Genomic DNA, 21720 nt, shown 5'->3' with positions numbered 1-21720 from the left:
TAAAAGAATATGATAAAGTCATTGTAAAAATATAATTTTAGTTCAGACGAGAGCTGCTAGTATGTGAAACAACGTGTAAAAATTTCAGAGCAATCGAACTTATTAGTTTTTGAGATTTTATCTACGCCGATTGAGAAAATTACATTTCGAGAGAAACGAAATTTAAACTCTGCAAGATCATATTAATCAATCTCAGCTCCATATAGAGTTACTTCCAGAGTGTTGGCATCCAGATAGCACAAAATTTAGAATTTTGATTTTTAAAAACAGCAGATGTCTCTTGACCGAGGGCTATGCAAAAAATGTTCTGGAATCCATAATACTTGACATTTATCTCTCAAAATTTAACAGTACATTTTTAAAAATATACACTTTCAAAAAATGAAATAAAGGAAAATTGATTTTTTTGAGGTCTCACATGACACTGCCCCCTTAAACATAGGAAAGGGTAGCGAGCGAAAGAGAAAGAGATTCGAATGTTAAAGCAATCACGTTACAATATTATCTCATTTCGACGTCGAACTTGACCCTGCACCGAAGCCAATAATACGTAGTAGACTGAAGAAAACCGAAAATAAATAAAGTAGAAACGAAGTGTGTGAGAAAATAATATAACGTTGAAACTTTCAAAACTTATCAAGACTTTTAAGAGTTCTAAATTTCGAATGTAAATTCGAACCCATTCGAAGTGCTTCAGATTCCATCGCTGCGCGTAGTGTAAGTTCGAAGCGTTGCGAATGATGTTGCATCGATCTTATGAAAAATCTCGTTTTCCCTTTGTCGGATAATAACAATGAAACATTAACTAAAGAACGATGGAAAGCGATACTAGACCGTTACAATCTGTTTCCTTGGAAACTATGGTGTTATGACAACAATGAAATCGCTCTTCGATGCTTGGCCACTACATTTCTTTACGCAATAAATAGTGAAGAGGGAAATTGATCCAATAAAAGTGTTTTCTTAGAAAATGATTGTTAATAAATTGTCGGAATAATTTATTCAAGAATATTGACATCAAGAAAGTTTTAATTAAGAGAAAATTATAAATCAATTTCGACGATATTCATAGATCTCTGTAAGGCGATCGATGATACTGACAAGAAGTCAAAACAAAAACGGCAACAATGGCAACAATATTACCAGAAAACTATGTAGTTGTACGTTGGAGTAAATGTACAGTACAAACAGCTCTTAAAAAAATTAATTTTAAATCGATTGGAAAGAAGAAAAATCCAATATCATCGAAACAAAACATTAAATTGGCTTTTACAAAATAATATAGAAATTGACCAGTCGATAATTAGAAACGTGTTATATGGAACAAATGAAAATGAATAGAATTTTATCCGAAGGTTTTTAAATAGGAAAGGGAACACTTAATAGTATAGAAGAAAATTTGTAAACAATATTTTCTAATGAAAACAGCTTGTGGCACAACACGTACATATTTATTTCTTACGTGAATCTTTAACATCTTACGAATCGATATATTTAAATAGTTCGTTTCGCATCGAAGATTTATGTCCCGTTGAAAACAAGTGTTTCGTAATGATTTCGTGTTTCTTGGTTAACTGCATTATATTTCTATACCTAGATCTAAAAAAAGCGAACGAAGCAAAATAAGATGTCGGCCTTAACATACGCTTTAAATTAAAACGAACATTACAAAATAAGTATCTTATTTATTAAATCCTTAATATGATCTGCAAAACGGTTAACTCGGAGTGCAAAGACTGTAAACGGAGACACGTAAACTTAATAACAAAGAATACAGATTGCTGTTTAAAATTTAGCGACCACTGTAATCAGTCGAAAGCGGCATGAAATTTCACCTTTAATTGATAACCACGTACACACCAACCGAATGTAGTGTAAGATTCGATCTGCACCTGTTTCGAATGAAGCGGTGAGCTTCGCTACGCGTGCCCGGAAAAGCATAAATTACCGTTCCAAACGAGTAATCGTGTCGTGCTCCTCGTTCGAAAGGCAATTAATCATAGTTCCGGAAGAAGATGTTATTCTCTACTACACTCTAAATCCGAATCGTTTAATCAGTACACCCGTCGCGATCGTAAATATCATCCGACTAACTTATCAAGCCACGTTGCACAGTGTTTTAAAACGCGTGTCTGACCGCGATAAAGTCATCATTCTGATTATATTCTATTACATAACTTACGATGTTTTGATATCTCTAAATCTTCAAGGATTAGTAATTTTCACTATTGTTTACTTATTGAGTACAATAATACATACATCGAAGACTCTCTTCTATTGTAATAGGTGACGTTGACAATGAAATATCGTAACTTTCAGAGATTTTGTAGAGGAAGGAGCATGCAGATCGACGTACGAAAAAACAAACTAAAAGATAATATCTTTAAACTCAAGTATTAAAAACAGAAATAGAAGCTCTGTGATAGAATAACTTATAAATAAATTAGAAGAACGAACCACAACGTTCGTTGCAGATCGATAAGTTGTAGATTGTACGATAAAGAAATGATTGAAAAAGTAAAAAAAAATTTGTTTTAACAGGATTCGAACCTGCGGCAAAAGAAGATTGCACTTGCAGGCACACGCCTTATCAACCTTTTTTTTTTAAACAATTATAAATATAATAAACCTAAACGTACAAACGGCTATCATATAACTAGAAGTACAATTTAGACTAATGGTTCAACATAGAGCTCGCATAATCTTGACATTAAATAATGTCCATCGCACTTGATGCTACTTACAAGATAGTTTTAAGAATAGTTACTTATACTAGAGGCAAAATTTAATATTTTGTATAGAAAAATGGCACCGCAAAAGCTATACAAAGCATAATTAAATCGAGTTACATACAGAGAGGGAAGTTGTTTAGGATTAATTAAAAAAAGATGAGATACTTAAGATACTGAGATCATTTAAATTCGCTGCAACCATCAGTACTTGTTAGTGTTGAGTCGGTGTTTATCTTTTTCGTAAATACTTAAAAGTCTGTACGCCTTATCAACCACGCTACGCTGGCTACTGATGAATGTACGTAGTTCTATTTCTGTACATAAGTACCTACTAATAACTTTAATGTTAAATATCTAAAAAATTATAAGTCGTCTACGCCCAAAACTAGGTATACCATTTGATTCAATAGCGTCAGGCCTCGGAACCTCTCCTTGTTAGTTTACCTGCGTTTCGAGAAAAAGACGCGTTCAATGTTTTATTAAAAAAATAGTATTGCAACGTTTGTAGGTTGATTTATAATTCTTTTTGAAACACTGTGCGTCGTTCTCCCTGGATGTCTCCACGCTCGAGTATCCTCCTGCGTAAAAATTGCCGTGGTCACGCGTCTCGGCCGTTATCCCGTGACACCCGCTAGCGAATGTTGGCAGATCGCGCATACGCCGACAATTAACATTCCTTGACTCTCGCGAAACCTGGCCTTCGTCCGCTCGCTTCCTCCTTCGGATCGTCCCGAAATCATTGGCTCCTCTTCTTGACGCGCAGACAATGGCCCTTGTCTCGGCTGGCGAGATGGGCCCAACAAACCGTACCAGTGGATTCACTACAACGAGACTCTGCTCAGGGCGAAAAATTTCGGATCCGGCCTGGTGTCGTTGGGGCTGCAACCGGGCTCTCACACCCTCATAGGCCTCTACAGCCAAAATTGTCCCGAATGGATCCTCACCGAACAGGCATGCTACACGTATTCCCTCGTCGTCGTGCCCCTCTACGACACGCTGGGCCCAGATGCTTGTGCTTTCATCATCAACCAGGCCGATATCAGCCTAGTGGTCTGCGAAAACGATAAAAAATGCAATTTACTGCTTGACAAGGCACCAAGGTACGTAACACCGTTTGATTTGTGGTATTTTATTGGGTCTGAGTGTCCAGATTTCCACGATTTCCGTACGCAGTGTTGTGTAAACTCGAAGCTCTCGAAGCTTTGAAGCTTGAACGTTAAATGCTGAGTTTTTTTTTAAACTATCGTCGTACGAAGCTCGTGCTATCGAGGCTTGTAGGTTGAAGCTTTAACGCTTAGCTCTCAATGCCCTTTCTCTTACGATATTATTAACGATTTTAATGATATGAAGTCAACATGTCTTTGATAAGCTTCTTTTTGTTATCAAATAACCAGCCCTCGAGAAAGATTTAACTACTTGTAGCAGTAAAACATAATTATGTGACGCGGTTACTTTACAGATCGTAAATTGTATGTAACGGCGAAGTAAATAAGTTCGATGAAAAGAATCTTAAACTGAAAGTAATACGTTGCATCGGATATTAAGTGTGGACAAAAATCATAAATTTTTCGTCGCGATAAAACGAAAACGTAAAGAAAAATTTGATATTTTATCACATTTTCGAACGGACGATATCATAAATTACCTATTACACGCTATGTATAGTGGCAGCATGCCATGGACGAGGATATGTATACATTTCTACATATCTTCGTCTGTACAATGTACGAACCTCACGTGGTATACGAGTCAAATTTAAATTTCCCGTGCAATGTCCTGAAACATTTGGCAGTTTAAAATAGCTCGACTTTTCATTACAGTTGCAACTTAAACGATAGAAAACCTGTATATGTATATGCTGGCCACGCCATTTTCAATCCATCGTATCCAAACATTTATCTTTGTTTGCAAATACAATATTATTGTACTACATTTTTTTCTTTAGTAATAAAGTATTTGACAATCATTATCTTCTTACTTTTACGTTTATACATAGAATATAGCTCTTCACAAACCGATCTATTGTTTTAAATACTTTCTTTCAACACTGAACGTAGCTTCTTTTCAGTTTTCTTAAATAATTCGGTACTCCATTTTGAAGCGCTCGACACATTCGCAGCCGTTGATGTAATTTACGTAATTTTTAAATCTATAACTGTTCGCCACTGACGTAATTCTACGTCATTTTGTATTTATAGGGAGGCAGATTACTTTATGATTCATATTTGTGATTACAGCTGCTATCTAACGATGAATCGATTGAAATATTTGAAATAGATTCACGTATATCATATTTATATACGTATAACAAGATACACTCATGCACGAAATTATTCATTACATAATGAAATGTGTACGTTAAACAGAAACGTATATCTATTCACCAAAAATGATTGTAAGTGACCCTCGCAACCGAAAATAATATTTCCAGAATGATTCGAAACATTTCAATTTCGCCGAAAAATCTGTCCACCTACACGAATTTTTTCCTCGACAGTGGGTAGGATTTTGGGGGTAGGTCTATTCGCCAAAAATGATTGTGATTGATCACCGCAACTGAAACTAATTTTTTCAGAATGATTTGAAATTTTTCAATTTTACCGACTTTAGCTACCTCTTGTCGATTTCTCTTAAACATTCGTTTTCGATTTTTAATAAATTTGTTTAATGCTGTCCGGAAATGTTTAGTACTTTTTTGTAAATATCCATGAGCTCTACTTCACCACTAAATTTTAATTAAATCCATTGACTACTGTAGGAGTTATGGTCGTTTTAAAATTGGACCACTTTTATGGGGGTTTTCTAACTTTACGGTGTTAAGGAACAACTTTTCGAATATTCTTTGAATTTCTACATATTCTTAACTAAAATACGCGTTGTTTGCATTTCGAGACATTAAAATCCTCTAATCCGTTCAAGAGTTATGATATTTTAAACATTTTCGGGGAAACATTTCTGGTCGGACATTAGATTTTCGGTAAGGAATTTTTTTCTTGAAAGTGCGTAGGAATTCAAGGGTTTATGTAATGACCGAAAATGATTGTAATTAACCCCCGCAACTGAAAATAATTTTTTCAGAATGATTTGAAATTTTTTAATTTCTCTACAAAATTTCTGCCGCTTTGTCGATTTTTCTTAAAAATTCGTTCTTGATTTTTAATAAATTTGTTTGACGCTCTACGGATATGTTGTTCAATAATTTTTGGTAGATATTCATCAGCTCTGGTTCGTAAACAAATTTCAATGAAATACATTCACCATTGTAGGAGTTATGGTCGTTTGAAAATGGTGGTCTACTCGTATATCTCGTCTGTGGTAGAATACCATTCCCGTTGGCAGAAGTTCTGTTGATTAATTATAGAAGGGGCAACAAATTTATAAATGCAATTCTTTTAATATATAATTTTACTGAAGGTTGGAAACACACCTGGAACTTGAACAGTTCTTTGGAGGAAAAATCTCAACAAACTGTGACAAAGTCAATACTTCTTTTAACACCACGTCGAAACTAATTATTCGATTGAAAATTCCATACGTGCAACGGGAGAGAATAGTATTAGAAACCACCACACAAAATTTTAAGTAAATCGGATGAAAATTGACTGAGTTATTGCACCGCCCAGTTTGAAAAATTTAGTTTTGAGAAAAATACGTTTCAAGTTGTGCACCAAATTATCTATGAAATAATGTTAGAGTTTTTAAAGTTTCTAAGGGCATCCACTTCAAGACTCTAAAACGTATTTTCTGTAGAAAGATCATCGTCATCTCCTTCATTTATATCTCCTTTTTCTTTCAATCGAACGTCATGCGTCGCTGTTTTGTGTTTTCGCTGAACAGCGGAAAGGCGAAGCGTGTCCTGTTTGCGTCAATATGCGTTTACCTGTGGTCCAATTTTAATATCAAGGATCTTTATTATTTGTAATAATCCTGAGTAACCATCGTTAAATTGGATTACAGCTATATAAGTTGCCAGTTGGATCACTTTAGTCGTGTATCGGTAGATTTCATTCACACCACTTATCACTTTAGACTAAATACTCTTGATTCACATAGTTATTTCGACCAAAACACTTCCCATTCATATGAAACCTTTACCACAGCAGAAATAATAAGAGTTTCAAATGAATGTCCCGAAGTAAAGAACAGTTAGTTCTAAATCTTCTGTAACTTTGTCATTTTTGGGAATTTTACTTTAATATTTTAAGAGGTCATTCTTAAACCGTCATGCATTGAAAAGAGATAAAAAAAATTTCGATTTTTTCAATCAGTCAGTGATTTCCCCCCTTAACGAGACGTTACTGTACGAAATGCGTTGTTCCAATGTGGATAACTGACCTACCACGTTTCTCCCCAGATGCCTGAGGAAACTGGTAGTGGTGAAGGAAACGCGACAAGCGACGAATCAGAGGGCAAAGAACCGTGGCGTCGAAGTGTTGAGGTTCGATGACGTCGAGCGTCTCGGCGCACAAAAGAACCATCCGGAAGTGCCACCGAAGGTGACCGACCTGTGCACGATATGCTACACATCCGGAACTACTGGCAACCCGAAGGGCGTGATGCTGACGCATCAGAACGTGATGGCAGGTGTCTGCGCGGTTCTGTTGCAGCTGGGCGAGCACAAGCCCTCGTACAAGGACACGATGATCAGCTTCTTGCCTCTGGCACATATGTTGGAACGCTGTTGCGAGAACGGCATGTACATGGTGGGCGGGTCCGTGGGCTTTTACAGCGGTGACATCAAAACTTTGCCCGAGGATATGAAAGCCTTGAGGCCTACCGTCATGCCAGCGGTACCGCGACTCTTGAATCGAATGTACGACAAGGTGAGTGCAGCTTACGAAATCCGACAGTTTCCCAATCGCCCTCTGCCACCCGAGCAGATTCCAAAGTTTGCGACCACCTGGTGTGCAACTACTATTCACTGTTTACAGCTCAAGATCGATCGCTCCGATCGCGTTTAAACCTGATTGATTATCGTTCGTTGAGTATTTCTGAACAGAGACAAATAACGTGAAATATATTTTGTTTCGTTCCTGTATTCACGGACCGCGAATTTGGGAATTATTTCGTTAGTTGAAAATGAAACGTAAATAGCGTAGAAATATCACGAATGATGTAAAGACTCGTTGAGCATTGAAACGGAAATGTCAGTAGTTTGAAATAAGTAATTATCCGTGAATTTATAATATTTTTTATATTTATTATACATAATTATACTTAAAAAATGATTTTATTCTTAGTCTTCGAATATTTTCGTTCGTTCGGAGTGAGAACATTTCGGAATAAATTTCCCGGATATGTTTCGAAAATATTCTATTTACCATTTCGAATACAGTGGCCCGCGCTCAAGTGATATTCTTAGCAATCGAAGTTACAGGAGATTCTGAAGGCGTGGAAGATATTTTCGAATGCTCATCAATGTGCAAGGCCGTCCCTACCGAATGATCTATAGAAAATTAAGATTCCACGGCGGTCTTGGAATTCGGACGTGTATCGTAATTTCGCGTCGAAGGAATCGACGGTGTAGGCAGATATTTTTACGCCCAGACTATGCATCAAAGTGCAAGGACGCGTACACTCGTTTGTGCAAGGCAATTTATTGAGAACCGAAATTGCTCGAACGTCGTGCAACGCCTAACAAATTTCGCATCTGCCGTTTGTCAAAGCTAATTTGACGAGCTTTCGACCGTGTCGGACAGTTGAACTTGATGGACAGTTGCATTAGCGAAATTATCTAAACGTGTAAACACAGAGCTCGCTAGTCGAAACTTCCGCGACCTCACGAGACTGTTTTATAGTTTGAGATTACGTTACACCTGCAATCGCAATAATAACCGTCCTTGTAACGTCTGTTTCGAAATTCGACAAAGTCAATTAAAGAGACGCAAATTGTCTATGGCAAAAAAATGCTAAAAGTGAGTTAAAAGATAAGTCCGAAAAAAATGACTCTTCGAAACTTAACGAAGCTAACACAATTTTATTGGTAATGTTTTCTGAAAAATAAAATTTCGAGAATATTTAATCGAAGTCTCCAGTATTAAATTCATTGCACTATACAGGAAACACACTCGCAAATAGAAGTAGAGAATGCAACATGACGAAACAGGTGGAGGCGAAACCGTGTCTACCGTAACCGTGAAACCACGAATGAATGGAATTTATATACTATGTGTGTGTGTGTATACAGTAATTTTACGCGTCAAATTTATCGCATGACACGCATTAGCATGTTTCCGTTGATTTTCTCTGTCTTCGCTCATCCCTTGATTTAAGATCTAACGATCAGTGTCCAATGTGAAGAACAAATTGGCTGATATTTAACAATAAGAGATAAAAACCATTAAACTATATTCTCACGAAGTATACATAAAACTTATTCGATAAAAGCACATAAAAGGAAAATGTATAAATCCGAAGAAATATAATTAAAAAATAATTTTCAAGAATTCATGTATTTTACTGAAACATCGATTAAAAGATTTGACCGTCTAGAGTCGATCGAACTTTCTTACGCTAAATCCCACGGTATATAAAATAATTGGGCATTCCGTTTAACTGCGCGCGACGCGCATAATTCTCAACTCGCTGAAATTAGATAATAAATATTCCGCGGGAACATTCGTTTCGCGAGATGCGAGGCTTCGAACGGCGCGTAAATACATCGAATAGAAATAGATTTCAAACAAACTGCGAGAGATCGTGCGGAATCGAGATCTTCTCGTGACTAACGAGCGCGCCAGAAGGTATAGGCTCCAAAGCCTAAAGGGAATTTCTCAAATTTCAAAACTGTCGGTGCTGACATGGATCACTGAAAATTATTTTGGCGACCATCAGCTCCAGATGTGCTCGCGATCGGAGTGCTCTTATCTCGAGGCTGCAAATCGCTCAACCGATGAATCGATCGTTCAAACGGACCGACAGTTAGCCACCGGTTGCCAACGTTCTCTGCGAAAACGCAGCTTTTAAGCAGGGTCGGCTCGATTAGCCGCGTTAAATATAGAATCCATAGTGAACGTTACCAATCGGCGTTTCGCAGGTCCAATCCGAACTTCAGAGCTCGTGCCTGAAGAAGCTGGTGTTCAGCATGGGAATGCGGGCGAAGGAAGCGGAAATCAAGAAAGGTATTATCAGGAACAACAGCGTATGGGACAAGTTAGCCTTTGGAAAGATCAAGGAATCGACCGGTGGAAGATTGAGACTGATGGTGGTAGGCTCTGCTCCGCTTGCTGGAAACGTGCTTACATTTGCCAGATGTGCTCTTGGATGTCTGATCGTCGAAGGCTACGGTCAAACAGAATGTTGCGCGCCAGTTACTCTTACGATTCAGGTTCGTATTTAGCGAAACAACAAGGAGTATAACCGAACCGATAATCACGAGTTTAGGTCGTTATTTATTGTTAAAAATACGAAAGAATACAACAGAAATATACAGGGTGTTCGGCTACCTCAGGGAAAAATTTTAGTAGAAGATTCTAGAGGCAAAAATAAGACGAAAGTTAAGAATACCAATTTATTGATTGAGACTTCGTTAAAGAGTTATTAACGTTTAAAGTTCCTTCTGTAGAACGGCAAACTGCGAACAGCTGCTAGTGGTTCTCACTCAGGAAACTGTAAGGCTGTCGATACGTTAACAAGTAGAGTTTCTCATGCTGAGTGACAACCATTACTACAAGCGAAACTTTAAACATTAATAACTTTTTAACGAAGCCTCGACCGACTAATTGGTATTCTTGATTTCGTCTTTATTTTGGCCCCTAATATCTCCCATTAATATTTTATATGCCAGATAATTGGACTATATTTACATATGAAGTGATAAAAACGAGGAATACAATCACAGATCTCTAGCCATACATTATATTTGCGGTAAAGAATTTGTTTCTCAAAACTACGTAGGAATTCAGGGGTATGTGTATTCACTAAAAATGATTATAATTGTCCTCTACAACCAAAAATAATTTTTTCAGAACGATTTGAAACTTTTTTTTTCGTCGAAAAATTTAAGCACCACCTGTCGATTTTTCTTAAAAATTAGTTTTTCATTTTCAGTAATTTTGTTTGACGCCCTATAGAAAAGTTGTCTAATACTGTTTTGTAAGTATCTATGAGCTCTACTTTCCCCCCAAAATTTCATTGAAATATATTCATTATTGTGGGAGTTATGGCCGTTTGAAAATTTGACCATTTTTATGGGGTTTTTCTAACTTTCCGGCGTCAAGAAATAACTTTTTCAATATTGTTAGAATTTTTATATATTCTTGACCAAAATACGCCTTACTTGCCTATTGAAACATTAAAATCCTTCAATCCGTTCAAAAGTTATGACGTTTTAAAGATACGCACGAAATTTTGGAGTGACATTTCTGGCCTGATATTATATTTTCAGAAAGGAATTTTTTCTCGAAACTAAGTAGGATTTCGGGGGTACGTCTATTCACCAAAAATGATTGTAATTGACCCCGCAACCGAGAATAATTTTTCCAAAATGATTCGAAATATTTTATTTTAGCCGAAAAATTTGTTCACCTATTGGAATTTTTTTTTCGAAAGTGTGTAGGATTTCAATGGTATATCTATTCACCAAAAATGATTGTAATTGGCCGCTGCAACTAAAAATAATTTTTCTATAATGATTTGAAATTTTTTAATTTCGCCGAAAATTTTGTTCACCTTCTATTATGTAATAGTTTTTCGTATAACCGGTACTAGTTTTCTTGAATCCCCAATAAACCATTCCTTGGGTGTAAGGCAATACAGGGGTCGACATTCTTACGTTTTGTATTTTTGGGCACGGGGTATCTAAAAATATGGAGCAATACAAAACACTGGAGGGATAGAGACAAATTTGCATTGGAGAGACTACGTGCGCATGATTGTGGATCTCACTCAGCATGAGAAACTCTACTTGCTAACATATCGACAGCCTTACAGTTTTCTGAGTGAGAACTACTAGCAGCTGTTCGCAGATTGACGTTCTACAGGCGGAATTTTAAACGTTAATAACTTTTTAAGGAAGCCCCGATCAACAAGTTAATGTTCTTGATTTTCGTCTTATTTTGACCTCTAGAATCTCCCATTAAAATTTTTCAAAGAAGTGACCAAGCACTCTGTACAGGATTTTCCAATAAGAGCGATAGAATATTGAATCGATACATTTGGGTTCTCAGCGACAGTATTTTTCCTTATAATAGCAATATTCTCTTCACTTCTTACGTTACATTGATGCTTCCAAGTTTAATCAACAATCGAATCGACGAATTGTGAGCTCCGCAGGTCGACTCTATTGACTACAAATCGAACGATGCATTTTGTTTGATAATAAATTTTAATCTGTACCTCTCTATGACTCGAATAAGCGAATAACAAATGTGACAGCTATGACAATTGAAAGTTGCACATCTTCTATATGAAGGAGATTAGGAATCTATGTTTACATAAGTTTTTCTCCTTGTTTTGGGTTCCTCTCCTAGCTTCCAATATCTCTACATTAATACCGGAAACAACCGGTAGTACATCTATTGTTTAACTCCGTGTTCTGTGCGAGCAATGTTACATTGAACGGAATGCAAACACAGGAATACGCGCAACGTATGTTAACAGGCATTTCAGCTTGAGGCAAATAGATACATATACATATCTTACGTCTCGACGAAGCAGGCGGTCAATAAACGCTCCGCAAATAAATCGCTCGTGCACCCACTGAGCCGAAGTTACGAGATATATGTAGTCTTTGATGAGTTAGAAAAACAGTCAGGCAAAATTGAAAAATAAATCACTTCAAGGCATCAACAAGTTTAAGTAACTGTCTGTTCCTACAAGTATTCTTCCGGTTCTAGTAATCGTAAGCTATGCAAACAAACATTAACGACGATCGAAGAAAGCTTGCACAAAATGATATCTTACAATTTTCAACGTTGGAAAATTTATAACGCTGCAAATTTAAATTTGAAATTAAGATTCTTTTACTGATAGTAACACATACTTTCCTTTTGTTGTATTTAACAATCGGGAAACGAAATAATACACGATCGCAAATTTTTTCGATAAGAACATCCGATGTGATTTCAATAGAAGATTGGACACTCGTATTTTAATTGCATTTAAAGGCATCGATGTACCTAAACGACACAAGGTGATTATTTATAGGCAAGCGTAGATATTTATGCCGGCTAATCAAATAAAAGAATTTTGCAACCACGCGCCAAAGCATGTGGCGAGTCACGTCAATTGTACAATCAGATGTACAAATATATGCGAGCACGTATGCAACTAGTGTAAAATATTGCATCGCTCAAGTATAATTGCCAATTGTTAAATTTATTTATTTAACTTTAACATTGTAGATCTGGTATTTTTAGAAACAAGATATATATTATAGTTGGGTTAATTTTCGATTAGGAAATACGAAATATTGAAGTTAAGAAACACAGGAAACCATTAAATTTTGTTTCTTTACATTTTCGTATATCGAAGTTGAATGATCGAAATATTAAATGATCTACTTTTCCGATATTATTACAGGGTGATCATGTACCAGAACACGTGGGACCACCGGTGGCTTGTTGCTGCATTAAATTAGTAGACGTCCCGGAAATGGAATACTACGCCAAGAAGAGCAAAGGTGAAGTGTGCGTAAAGGGTACTAACGTGTTCGTTGGATATTTTAAGGATCCCGAAAAAACTGCTGAAGTTATTGATGAATTTGGGTGGCATCATACAGGGGACATCGGCATGTGGTTGCCTGTAAGACAAGAAATATTATTAAACAAAATTCCATGACGAATTTATCATTTTTAGTACAACCGGTTTTTAGGGCGTCATACTATTTTAATTTTAATTTTCTATTCCCTTTTTTCTAGATATCTTTATAATAAAAAAATGATTTACCTTTCTCCATATACTTTCTACTAGATTCAAATATTTAACTTGAAACAATTTTAAAAAGGTTACAGAAATATTAATCACTTACAGTAATTTACTTTTTGCAGAATGGAACACTCAAAATAATTGATCGAAAGAAACACATCTTCAAATTGTCACAAGGAGAATACATAGTTCCAGAGAAGATCGAAAATATATATTTACGTAGTCAATATGTACATCAAGTATTCGTTCATGGGGAGTCTCTAAAGTCTTGCATTGTAGGAATAGTAATACCAGATGTAGATGTTGTAAAATGTTGGGCAGTAGAGAATGGTATACCTGGTACATTAAGCGTGTTATGCAACAATCCACAAGTCAAACAGTTGATTCTGGATGATATGCTTGCATGGGGAAAAGAAGCTGGCCTCAAATCCTTTGAACAGGTAAACAAAACAAAATTATACTTGAAAAGTTCAATAATTAGCGAGTCTTTGATAACTCTATTTAGATAGTAAATGTTCCTTCGTAAATATAAAATGATTATTTTCTAATTAAACTTAATTATAGCACTTTTAGATTCTATTGAGTAAAATAACTATTCAAAAATAAATGTAGAAAATAGAAATTTGATAAAAAGTGTCAAAATTAATTGTCTTTATTGTAACTTAAAAAAAAATTACATACAATGATTTTATTTCTGTTAATATTAGGTAAAAGATATTTATTTACACCCGGATCCATTCTCTGTGCAAAATGGCCTTCTCACACCAACATTGAAAACAAAACGGCCTCAATTGAAAGAATACTTCAAACCACAAATTGAAGATCTTTACCGACATTTGGACTGACCAGACTGAACATTCACTATGAGTTGTTTTCATTAGCATTGGGAGCAGCAAAGACAGGAAGGATCGAAATGCCTTTGTGTCGCATTCACAGAAATCACTTCCGTCATCGAATATATTCGTTATTCCGCGATACTTTATTATATCATTTTCACAATTACATAGCGACGCAAAAAAGAAAAGCACCGTTTAGGCTACTAAGGTAATTGACAATATTATAAGTAATAAAATGAGTTATTATTAGGCGCGTCTGATTTTCTCTTAAGTATAATCATCCTTTGATACTTTTCACATGTAGTTACAGTTTTCTTTGTCCCCCAATCCTTGTATTTTGATACAGATTATTACCTAACTATAAATGTATATTTTTATTAATAACGATAAATAATTAAATTCTGAATTTAGTACGCAGTAGTATATTGGAACGTATACATTATCCATTTTTATGAAAGGCAATCGAACACGTACGCGATACGTAAAACAAACTCGATATTTGTTGATTTGCAAAAGTTTACATCATATATAAATCGCGACATGGACAACTCGATGGTAGTGAAGATGATTTTGTATGTATACTGTCAGATGTTCTAACATATGCTGCTTAGAAGCATATGACATAATAGGCAAGTTATATTTTTTATATTACTAATAATACATTGTAACTACTTTTTTCCTATTTTAACGACGATATTTCAAATTTAAACTTTTCTTGATACGTATACGAGATCAACATCAACTCAATACCAAAATTAATATGAAAAATTTAGGAACACAAACTGTTTAAATTATAATAATATAAAAATAATTCAAATAAATGAAAAGATCAGTAAAAAGATATGCTACGACGTCCTTTCAATTTATAATTTAATAATCACCTAACAGACACTTAATAAATTGATAACATCTGAAACTCACTGATAATAAATATGGCTTTCAAGCTGTATCCCAACCCAAAAAATCATTCTAGTAGCTTCTTTAGCTTTTAGATTTAAAGCTATAGTACACAACCACACAAGCAACAATTATAAGCGTTAATGCTACTCCTGCTAAAATAAATCTTTGCTGAAGGTTTCTTAATATCATTCCTGACAGCAACCGAGAACCAAGTCCCAGCTCTGCATCTGTCTCTCGTAACTAAAACAGTAAAGTATGTTTATTACTATATAAAAAAATAAAGAATAAATTTATATTCTTCTTTAAAAAGAAATATGTGATTTATTAAAATTAAACATGTCACTACGTTAAAAGTAATAGCTTACCCTTCCTCTTCCTCTTTGTATTGTCTCTCTTTGCTCGTGCAATTCTTTTAATACCTGAGAACCAATTTCTTCTGTTTCCAATACCATTCGATATCCGTTTTGTAAGGTTCTACCAGTATGATCTATTCGGTCAGAAGTATCCAATAATCTTTTCTTTTGATCCTCTGTGATGTTGCTTTCCCAAGAATCTTCTCTGCTTATTTCAATGCTCTCATCTTTTGGCTTCTTAGCTAACTGGAATTCTTGTGTTAATCGTTTCAGTTCTGCTCTGTGACTTTCTACACGACCACGTAATCGATCGCGGGCTGTGCCGGTCAACCCACGAACCTCCAGTTCCATTTGTTCAAGCTACAGATTCGATATATAAAATTAAATACCAAACAATACCATAAATATTATGTGTTATTAACCAAACTCAATGTAAAACAGCGCAAATGATTCTTGATTCTTATATTCATGGTTTCAAATAATTTCGAAAGTTCGCGAGGGATCATTTCTAACCCCAATACGAACTCCTCGCAGTTTCCATCAATTCGGAAGATGTATTTATAAAAATTGCATTCAACTAAAAGAGAAAACTAATATTTTATTTTACCAGTTCCTGAGCCTCTTCAATTTGCCTGTCCACATCTTGAACGAACGCTCTTTTCTCATCTGTAAATTACGTCATGTGTATTGATTATTGTTGTTTAATAATGCCAAAAGACAGAGAATCGACATTAAAAGTAACAATCAGTGTCTTGCGACAAAACCGTTTCTACAATTCCGTTTTTGTTGTACTTACTGCCACTTTGTGTTCTTATTCTACCGATTTTTGCAGTAACGTCAGCTGTCAAAACGGCATATTGTTGCTCATAGTTGTCAATGAGCGACGCCATCTTGAATGTATTTCCATTAACGACAAGCAAATGGAGAGTAAACTAACATTTGCATTGGATCCGTATAGTGATTTATAATAGCTGTGTTCTAAAATCAACTGAGAAAAATGGTTACCGACTTGCATCCTCCAACCACATGATTATATATAGTCACTATATATTCTTTCTATATATTCTATATATTCTTTCGCTGGAGAATTGTAAATATTAGACAGTAACAGTATCTCGTATAATATATCTATCGAATCTGTATAATCAGAGCATAGCTTTCCGTTATCTCAACCCTATCACCAGTCATAAGATTTTGGACAAAATAGATAGAAAAATGACATACTCTGAAGTGTTATCGTCAAAAGCGACATTTAATGATAATCAATAATACTAAACGTGTTATTTACATCCATAATATTCTATGACAGTTGTTATCTGATACTTTGTTCATACTAACGCCATGTTCTCATATGACACGTTTGCAAAAATGAATTAAATACATACTTATTTAAGGTACGAGGTTTGTTGATAAAAAATTAGAAAATTCTCATTGAATATTTCACGTTAAATTAAGTACTGTACATTAATAAAAACTTCTGTTACAAAACAATAAAAAAAGTTCGCGGTAGAAAGCAAAATCTTTGAAATGTGGCCACAAAATGACACGTCATTGATAATACACCAATCATAAGAGGAATTAAAAGGGCCCCACCAATCGTTTCAACCGGTAACAGGCCCTGTTAAACAGGGTCGACCGTCGACCATGCTCAATCTACTTTCAACTCGACAGTCGAAATGAAAATGGCCGCTGAGGTGAGGTGGCTTTTGATTTTTCATATATTTTCGATAATTAATGCAGTTCTCAGTGAAACACCTCATCGAAAATTTGAGTATAAATATTCCTTTAAACCACCGTATCTCGCACAAATAGATGGAAGCGTGCCTTTCTGGGAGTACGGAGGAAGTAAGTAAAAGTAAAACCTAACCAAATACACTCAATCGTAAAACACTTCCGTATGTTATTTTCTTGTATTCGGCTTTTTGATTATTTAAATGAAATACATCGTTATTTCATTTCCAAACATAGATCTCGTTTAGATCTTTTCCCTGCGAATATTTTAACGTATAGATGTGAAGATATTTTCATGACAGAACTCAAATAAACTGCCACGGCAAATGTACATGTTTTTATTTACATCGGAAACGGCTTTAATTAGTCTTGAAAATTAAAAGAAGGAATCATCAAATTCGATTATTTGTATAAGTAAATTAAATTACTTTTTTAAAAATTTAATATTATGGTACATGTAAAAATATTTTAAATTATTGTTTCTGTTATTAGTTTTCGTACTTATGTGTACATTATAATCAATTGATTGTATTCGAGTCATTAAAAAAAATATATTTGTTTATTACAGATGCGATTGCTAGTGCAGAGAATGTTAGAGTAGCCCCATCATTGAAAAGTCAAAAAGGTATATGAAAAGTTGATTTCTTTAATTTACCTTAATTTATACATTAATTATTTAATTTAATAGTAACAAAATTATAGAATATAAAAATATTATTTCTTGCTCTATTATATAAATGTATTATTTTAAGATACAGATATAAGATCTATATTATAGTTTTTATGGTATAATATAAGATAATATGTATTTTTACTAAGTATTATATGAAAGTGTAAAATTACATTTAGGTGCAATATGGGTAAAACAGCCAATTACCTTTGATTGGTGGGCTGTAGAGTTGATATTTAGAGTAACAGGAAGGGCAAGAATTGGAGCAGATGGTTTAGCATTTTGGTACACCAGTTCAAAGGGTGCCTATAATGGTACTGTTTTTGGTAGTTCTGATCAGTGGAATGGACTCGGAATATTCTTTGATTCCTTTGACAATGACAATAACCACAACAACCCCTATATTATGGCTGTTCTCAACGATGGCACAAAAACTTTTGATCATACTAAGTGAATTATATCTTTTATTATTCTTTTTTAGCATGTAATAAAAATTCCAATAAATGATCCTGTATTTTAACTTTGATACAGTGATGGTACAACACAATTATCTGCTGGTTGCTTGCGAGATTTTCGTAATAAACCATTTGCTACAAGAGCAAAAATTGAGTATTATCGAAATGTTTTAACAGTAAGCATATTCATATATGTTTTGTTTTCAAACATTAATATATACAGTAGTGCTCACATAAGTGACCGCGGTTATCCCCACTAATTCTTAGAAGCCAAGCGGCTTCGAACTTCGAACTTCGAGCGTGTCGATTGTAATTTGACGCCGGTCGTTATCGATACATTGTATATATGATTTCGGGTGTCAGCTATTGTATCTCACTCGCACTTATCCTCTTTCCTTATCTCCGTTGAAGTCTGAGAAGTAACCATGCCCACATAATTGACCACGGCCGGTCCCGAGTTTGGTCATTTATGTGGGCACTACTGTATTATGCATCTTAATCTCTTTCTTTCAATATTTAATTGCAGGTATTATTCCATAATGGGATGACAAACAATGAACAAGATTATGGGATTTGTTTCCAAGTTGAAAGTGTATATTTACCAAAGGGTGGATATTTTGGTGTTTCGGCTGCTACTGGTAACTATCTTTAAGAAAGAAATAAACTATTGAAATTAATTGATTTGTAACACTTTCTTCTAGGTGGTTTGGCTGATGATCATGATGTTTCTCATTTCTTAACACATTCTCTATATCCTCCTGGTCAGTTGAGACCTGACGAACAGAAAATTTCATTAGAAGAACAACAAAAACTTAGTCAAGAATTCTTAGATTATCAAAAAAAATTAGAACAACAAAAAGAGGAATACCGTAGGTAAGAAAGATTATTACAAAATTATCTTTTTTGAAGAAGGGCACCAAATAGTGACACCGGTCGAAAAAAACTGTTTTAAACGATAAGATTTTTAAATATTTCCAATGGATTTTTCTTTTCTTCAAAATTTCTAATTTTAATTAAATATCTGGATATGTTTCATATAAGTGTATTTTTAAATGTAACGACCGTGTCTCTTAATTTCAAAAAATTACAAATTTCATTTTAAACAGGAAATTTAATTCTAATATAATAAAATCTTTTAGAGATCATCCAGACGAACATCTTGAAAAAGAAGAATTTGATGAATATTTTGAAAATGAAAATCAGAGAGAATTAAGACAAATCTTTGCTGGCCAAAGCGAAATGTTTGTTATATTGCGTGAACTTAATAAAAGATTAGATGAGGTAGTTGGAAAACAGGAAAGATCTTTACATTTAATATCTCAACTTCAAGTAGGAGGTAGCCTTTTATATATGACACATTAACAGAGTTGGACATTATTTATATAACTTCTAATAAATCTTTATCTAGATAAATTTCTATTTGTGTCATATGAATAAAAGTTTCATTCAATATAAAAACATTCTGAAACGGATAAAATTTGGTAAAAAACGGATGTAATTTGTTATCTAGAGAAAAGTATGCCAACTCTGCATACCAGTATTAGAAACGAAAAATTGTTATATAAACATAAACAATGTTTCTATAGGTATGCAGGTAGGAGGTCAACCAGGGCAGCAAATTCAACTGACTGACACAATACGTCGACAAGAAGTCGACACCCTATTGGGCAACCAGAATGTTATATTAAATATAGCCAAAGAAATTAAATCCTTTGTGAACGAAGTTTATTCTAAGACTGACACTATTCTTAATAATCAGGCTCGTGCTCCAACAGCTCAGGTATTTATTTATATTTAATTTTTTATCGATCATTATGTGATATATTTGAATAAAACACTATTTTATAGGTACAACAAATGGGATACGATTATCACTCTGTTATTTCGGAAATGCAAGATGGAATTAATACTTTAAAAAGAGAGATCGGACAAGTAAATACTAAATTAAATAGTGGAAATACAGATTGTCCTACAACAAATTGTTTAACAACGACAATGTTCTTACTTTTCGTGGCAGTTCAAATGATCATCTTGTTCGCATACAGCATGTACCGGTAAATTTTTACTTTGTCAAATTTATATAAACAAACATGTTCAAAGTAGATTTATGTATGATCTTGTATTTTGTTTTTCTTTTTTTTTGTTTACAGAGACAATAAGGAAGCACAGGCGAAGAAGTTATATTAATGTTTATTTTTAATCCTACAGTACAGAAGTAAAGATACAGAATTAAATTTGTACCTTTATGCACTGATTCAATATTTGTATCCATGGAGTATGCATTTTGTTGAACATTTGTATAATAAATGCATTCTTCATCCGAATTAGATTTAACAAAGTGGCACGGCAATCTGTGGCCCTGGAACATGGTAAAAAGGTAATCATTGATCGTGCTCAGTTTTGTATAATTCAATCATTTCAAATATTTTTTTCTACTCGTCATTACAAATTATAGACATAGCCATAAAAATACTACAAAATATGCGACATTAATCTGAAAATGAGATTATGAGTTAAATAATAGGACTCTTGGAATGTGAGACAGTTTATCGTGATTTACTTAAAGGATTATGTGTAATATATATTTTTTTATCGTCATTCGTTAAGAACGTTTTGCGCTACGCGCGCACCATCTTTTTGCTAGTTTTGTTTTACAGATTCCTTTCCTTTTTTTACATAAAAATTTTTTAGTAGTGTTACATGAAATATACTGTATAAATATTTATACGATTTTTGTATGGGAATTGGCATATCAGCAAATGAAGGCTGAAACATTTCTCTAAAATATCACTTTTGTAAGATGGTATTTATCGATCTGGTACTACATTCCCTTAGACGAACAAATGTATAGGTAAGCTCAACGTCTTTAACGTGACAAATACTACAAATTAAAAGTATGAAATCATAAATATACATAAATATAGAGTATATATTTATACTCTACCGTACTCTTGCACTATTGGTGAAAGTGATGTCGAATAATCATAACATTCTTGATACTGTAAAAAAACATTTTGTTAAACAAACATGTATTTAGTATGGTGTATCGAGTAGATAATATAGAAAGGAGGAACTCGAATTATTCGCAAGCTCGGTATTCCTATTAACATTATTGCATTTGGAAAAGTTTATCGAAGATTGTAAATGTATAATGAAATATATCTGATAATAAAAATA

General features: G+C 34.4%; 3 protein-coding genes across 6 annotated transcripts in view; 2 read left to right on the top strand and 1 right to left on the bottom strand.

The window, feature by feature from the left end:
* LOC122403208 (long-chain-fatty-acid--CoA ligase 1) overlaps positions 1-15211 on the top strand; it is a 23219-nt gene extending 8008 nt beyond the window's left edge. For all 3 annotated transcript variants that reach the window (XM_043406571.1, XM_043406572.1, XM_043406573.1), the window contains 6 exons: positions 3496-3832; positions 7087-7555; positions 9769-10059; positions 13254-13475; positions 13721-14038; positions 14306-15211. In XM_043406571.1, the coding sequence (XP_043262506.1) occupies positions 3496-3832; positions 7087-7555; positions 9769-10059; positions 13254-13475; positions 13721-14038; positions 14306-14443 (1775 nt within the window). In that variant the 3' untranslated portion in view covers positions 14444-15211. The remainder of the gene's footprint in view (positions 1-3495; positions 3833-7086; positions 7556-9768; positions 10060-13253; positions 13476-13720; positions 14039-14305) is intronic.
* LOC122403210 (vesicle transport through interaction with t-SNAREs homolog 1A) lies at positions 14755-16855 on the bottom strand. 2 transcript variants are annotated; one of them, XR_006259593.1, is made up of 5 exons: positions 16484-16855; positions 16295-16353; positions 15700-16047; positions 15356-15574; positions 14755-14792 (listed from the first exon to the last, which is right to left on the bottom strand). XR_006259593.1 is itself a non-coding variant. In XM_043406576.1 (4 exons), exons 1-4 carry the CDS (start codon positions 16575-16577, stop codon positions 15416-15418), a joined length of 660 nt encoding a protein of 219 aa, XP_043262511.1. In that variant the 5' UTR covers positions 16578-16855; the 3' UTR covers positions 15298-15415. The 2 variants fall into 2 exon arrangements, 1 of the variants encoding a protein (XP_043262511.1); XM_043406576.1 differs by lacking the exon at positions 14755-14792 and having other exon boundaries at positions 15298-15574.
* On the top strand, positions 16564-21720 carry LOC122403209 (protein ERGIC-53). Its single transcript, XM_043406574.1, is given in 11 exon segments — positions 16564-16687; positions 17317-17532; positions 17987-18043; positions 18268-18538; positions 18620-18719; positions 19070-19181; positions 19245-19416; positions 19683-19879; positions 20130-20323; positions 20392-20597; positions 20694-21720. Coding segments are annotated over 11 exon segments (1686 nt in total). The 3' UTR covers positions 20731-21720.

Source organism: Colletes gigas, unplaced genomic scaffold (assembly GCF_013123115.1).
Source record: "Colletes gigas isolate AHSC1104 unplaced genomic scaffold, ASM1312311v1 Colletes_gigas_Sc00047, whole genome shotgun sequence".
Lineage (NCBI taxonomy): Eukaryota > Metazoa > Arthropoda > Insecta > Hymenoptera > Colletidae > Colletes > Colletes gigas.
The sequence above is the reverse complement of the archived record's forward strand: the minus strand, read 5'-3'. Positions and strand labels throughout refer to the sequence as shown.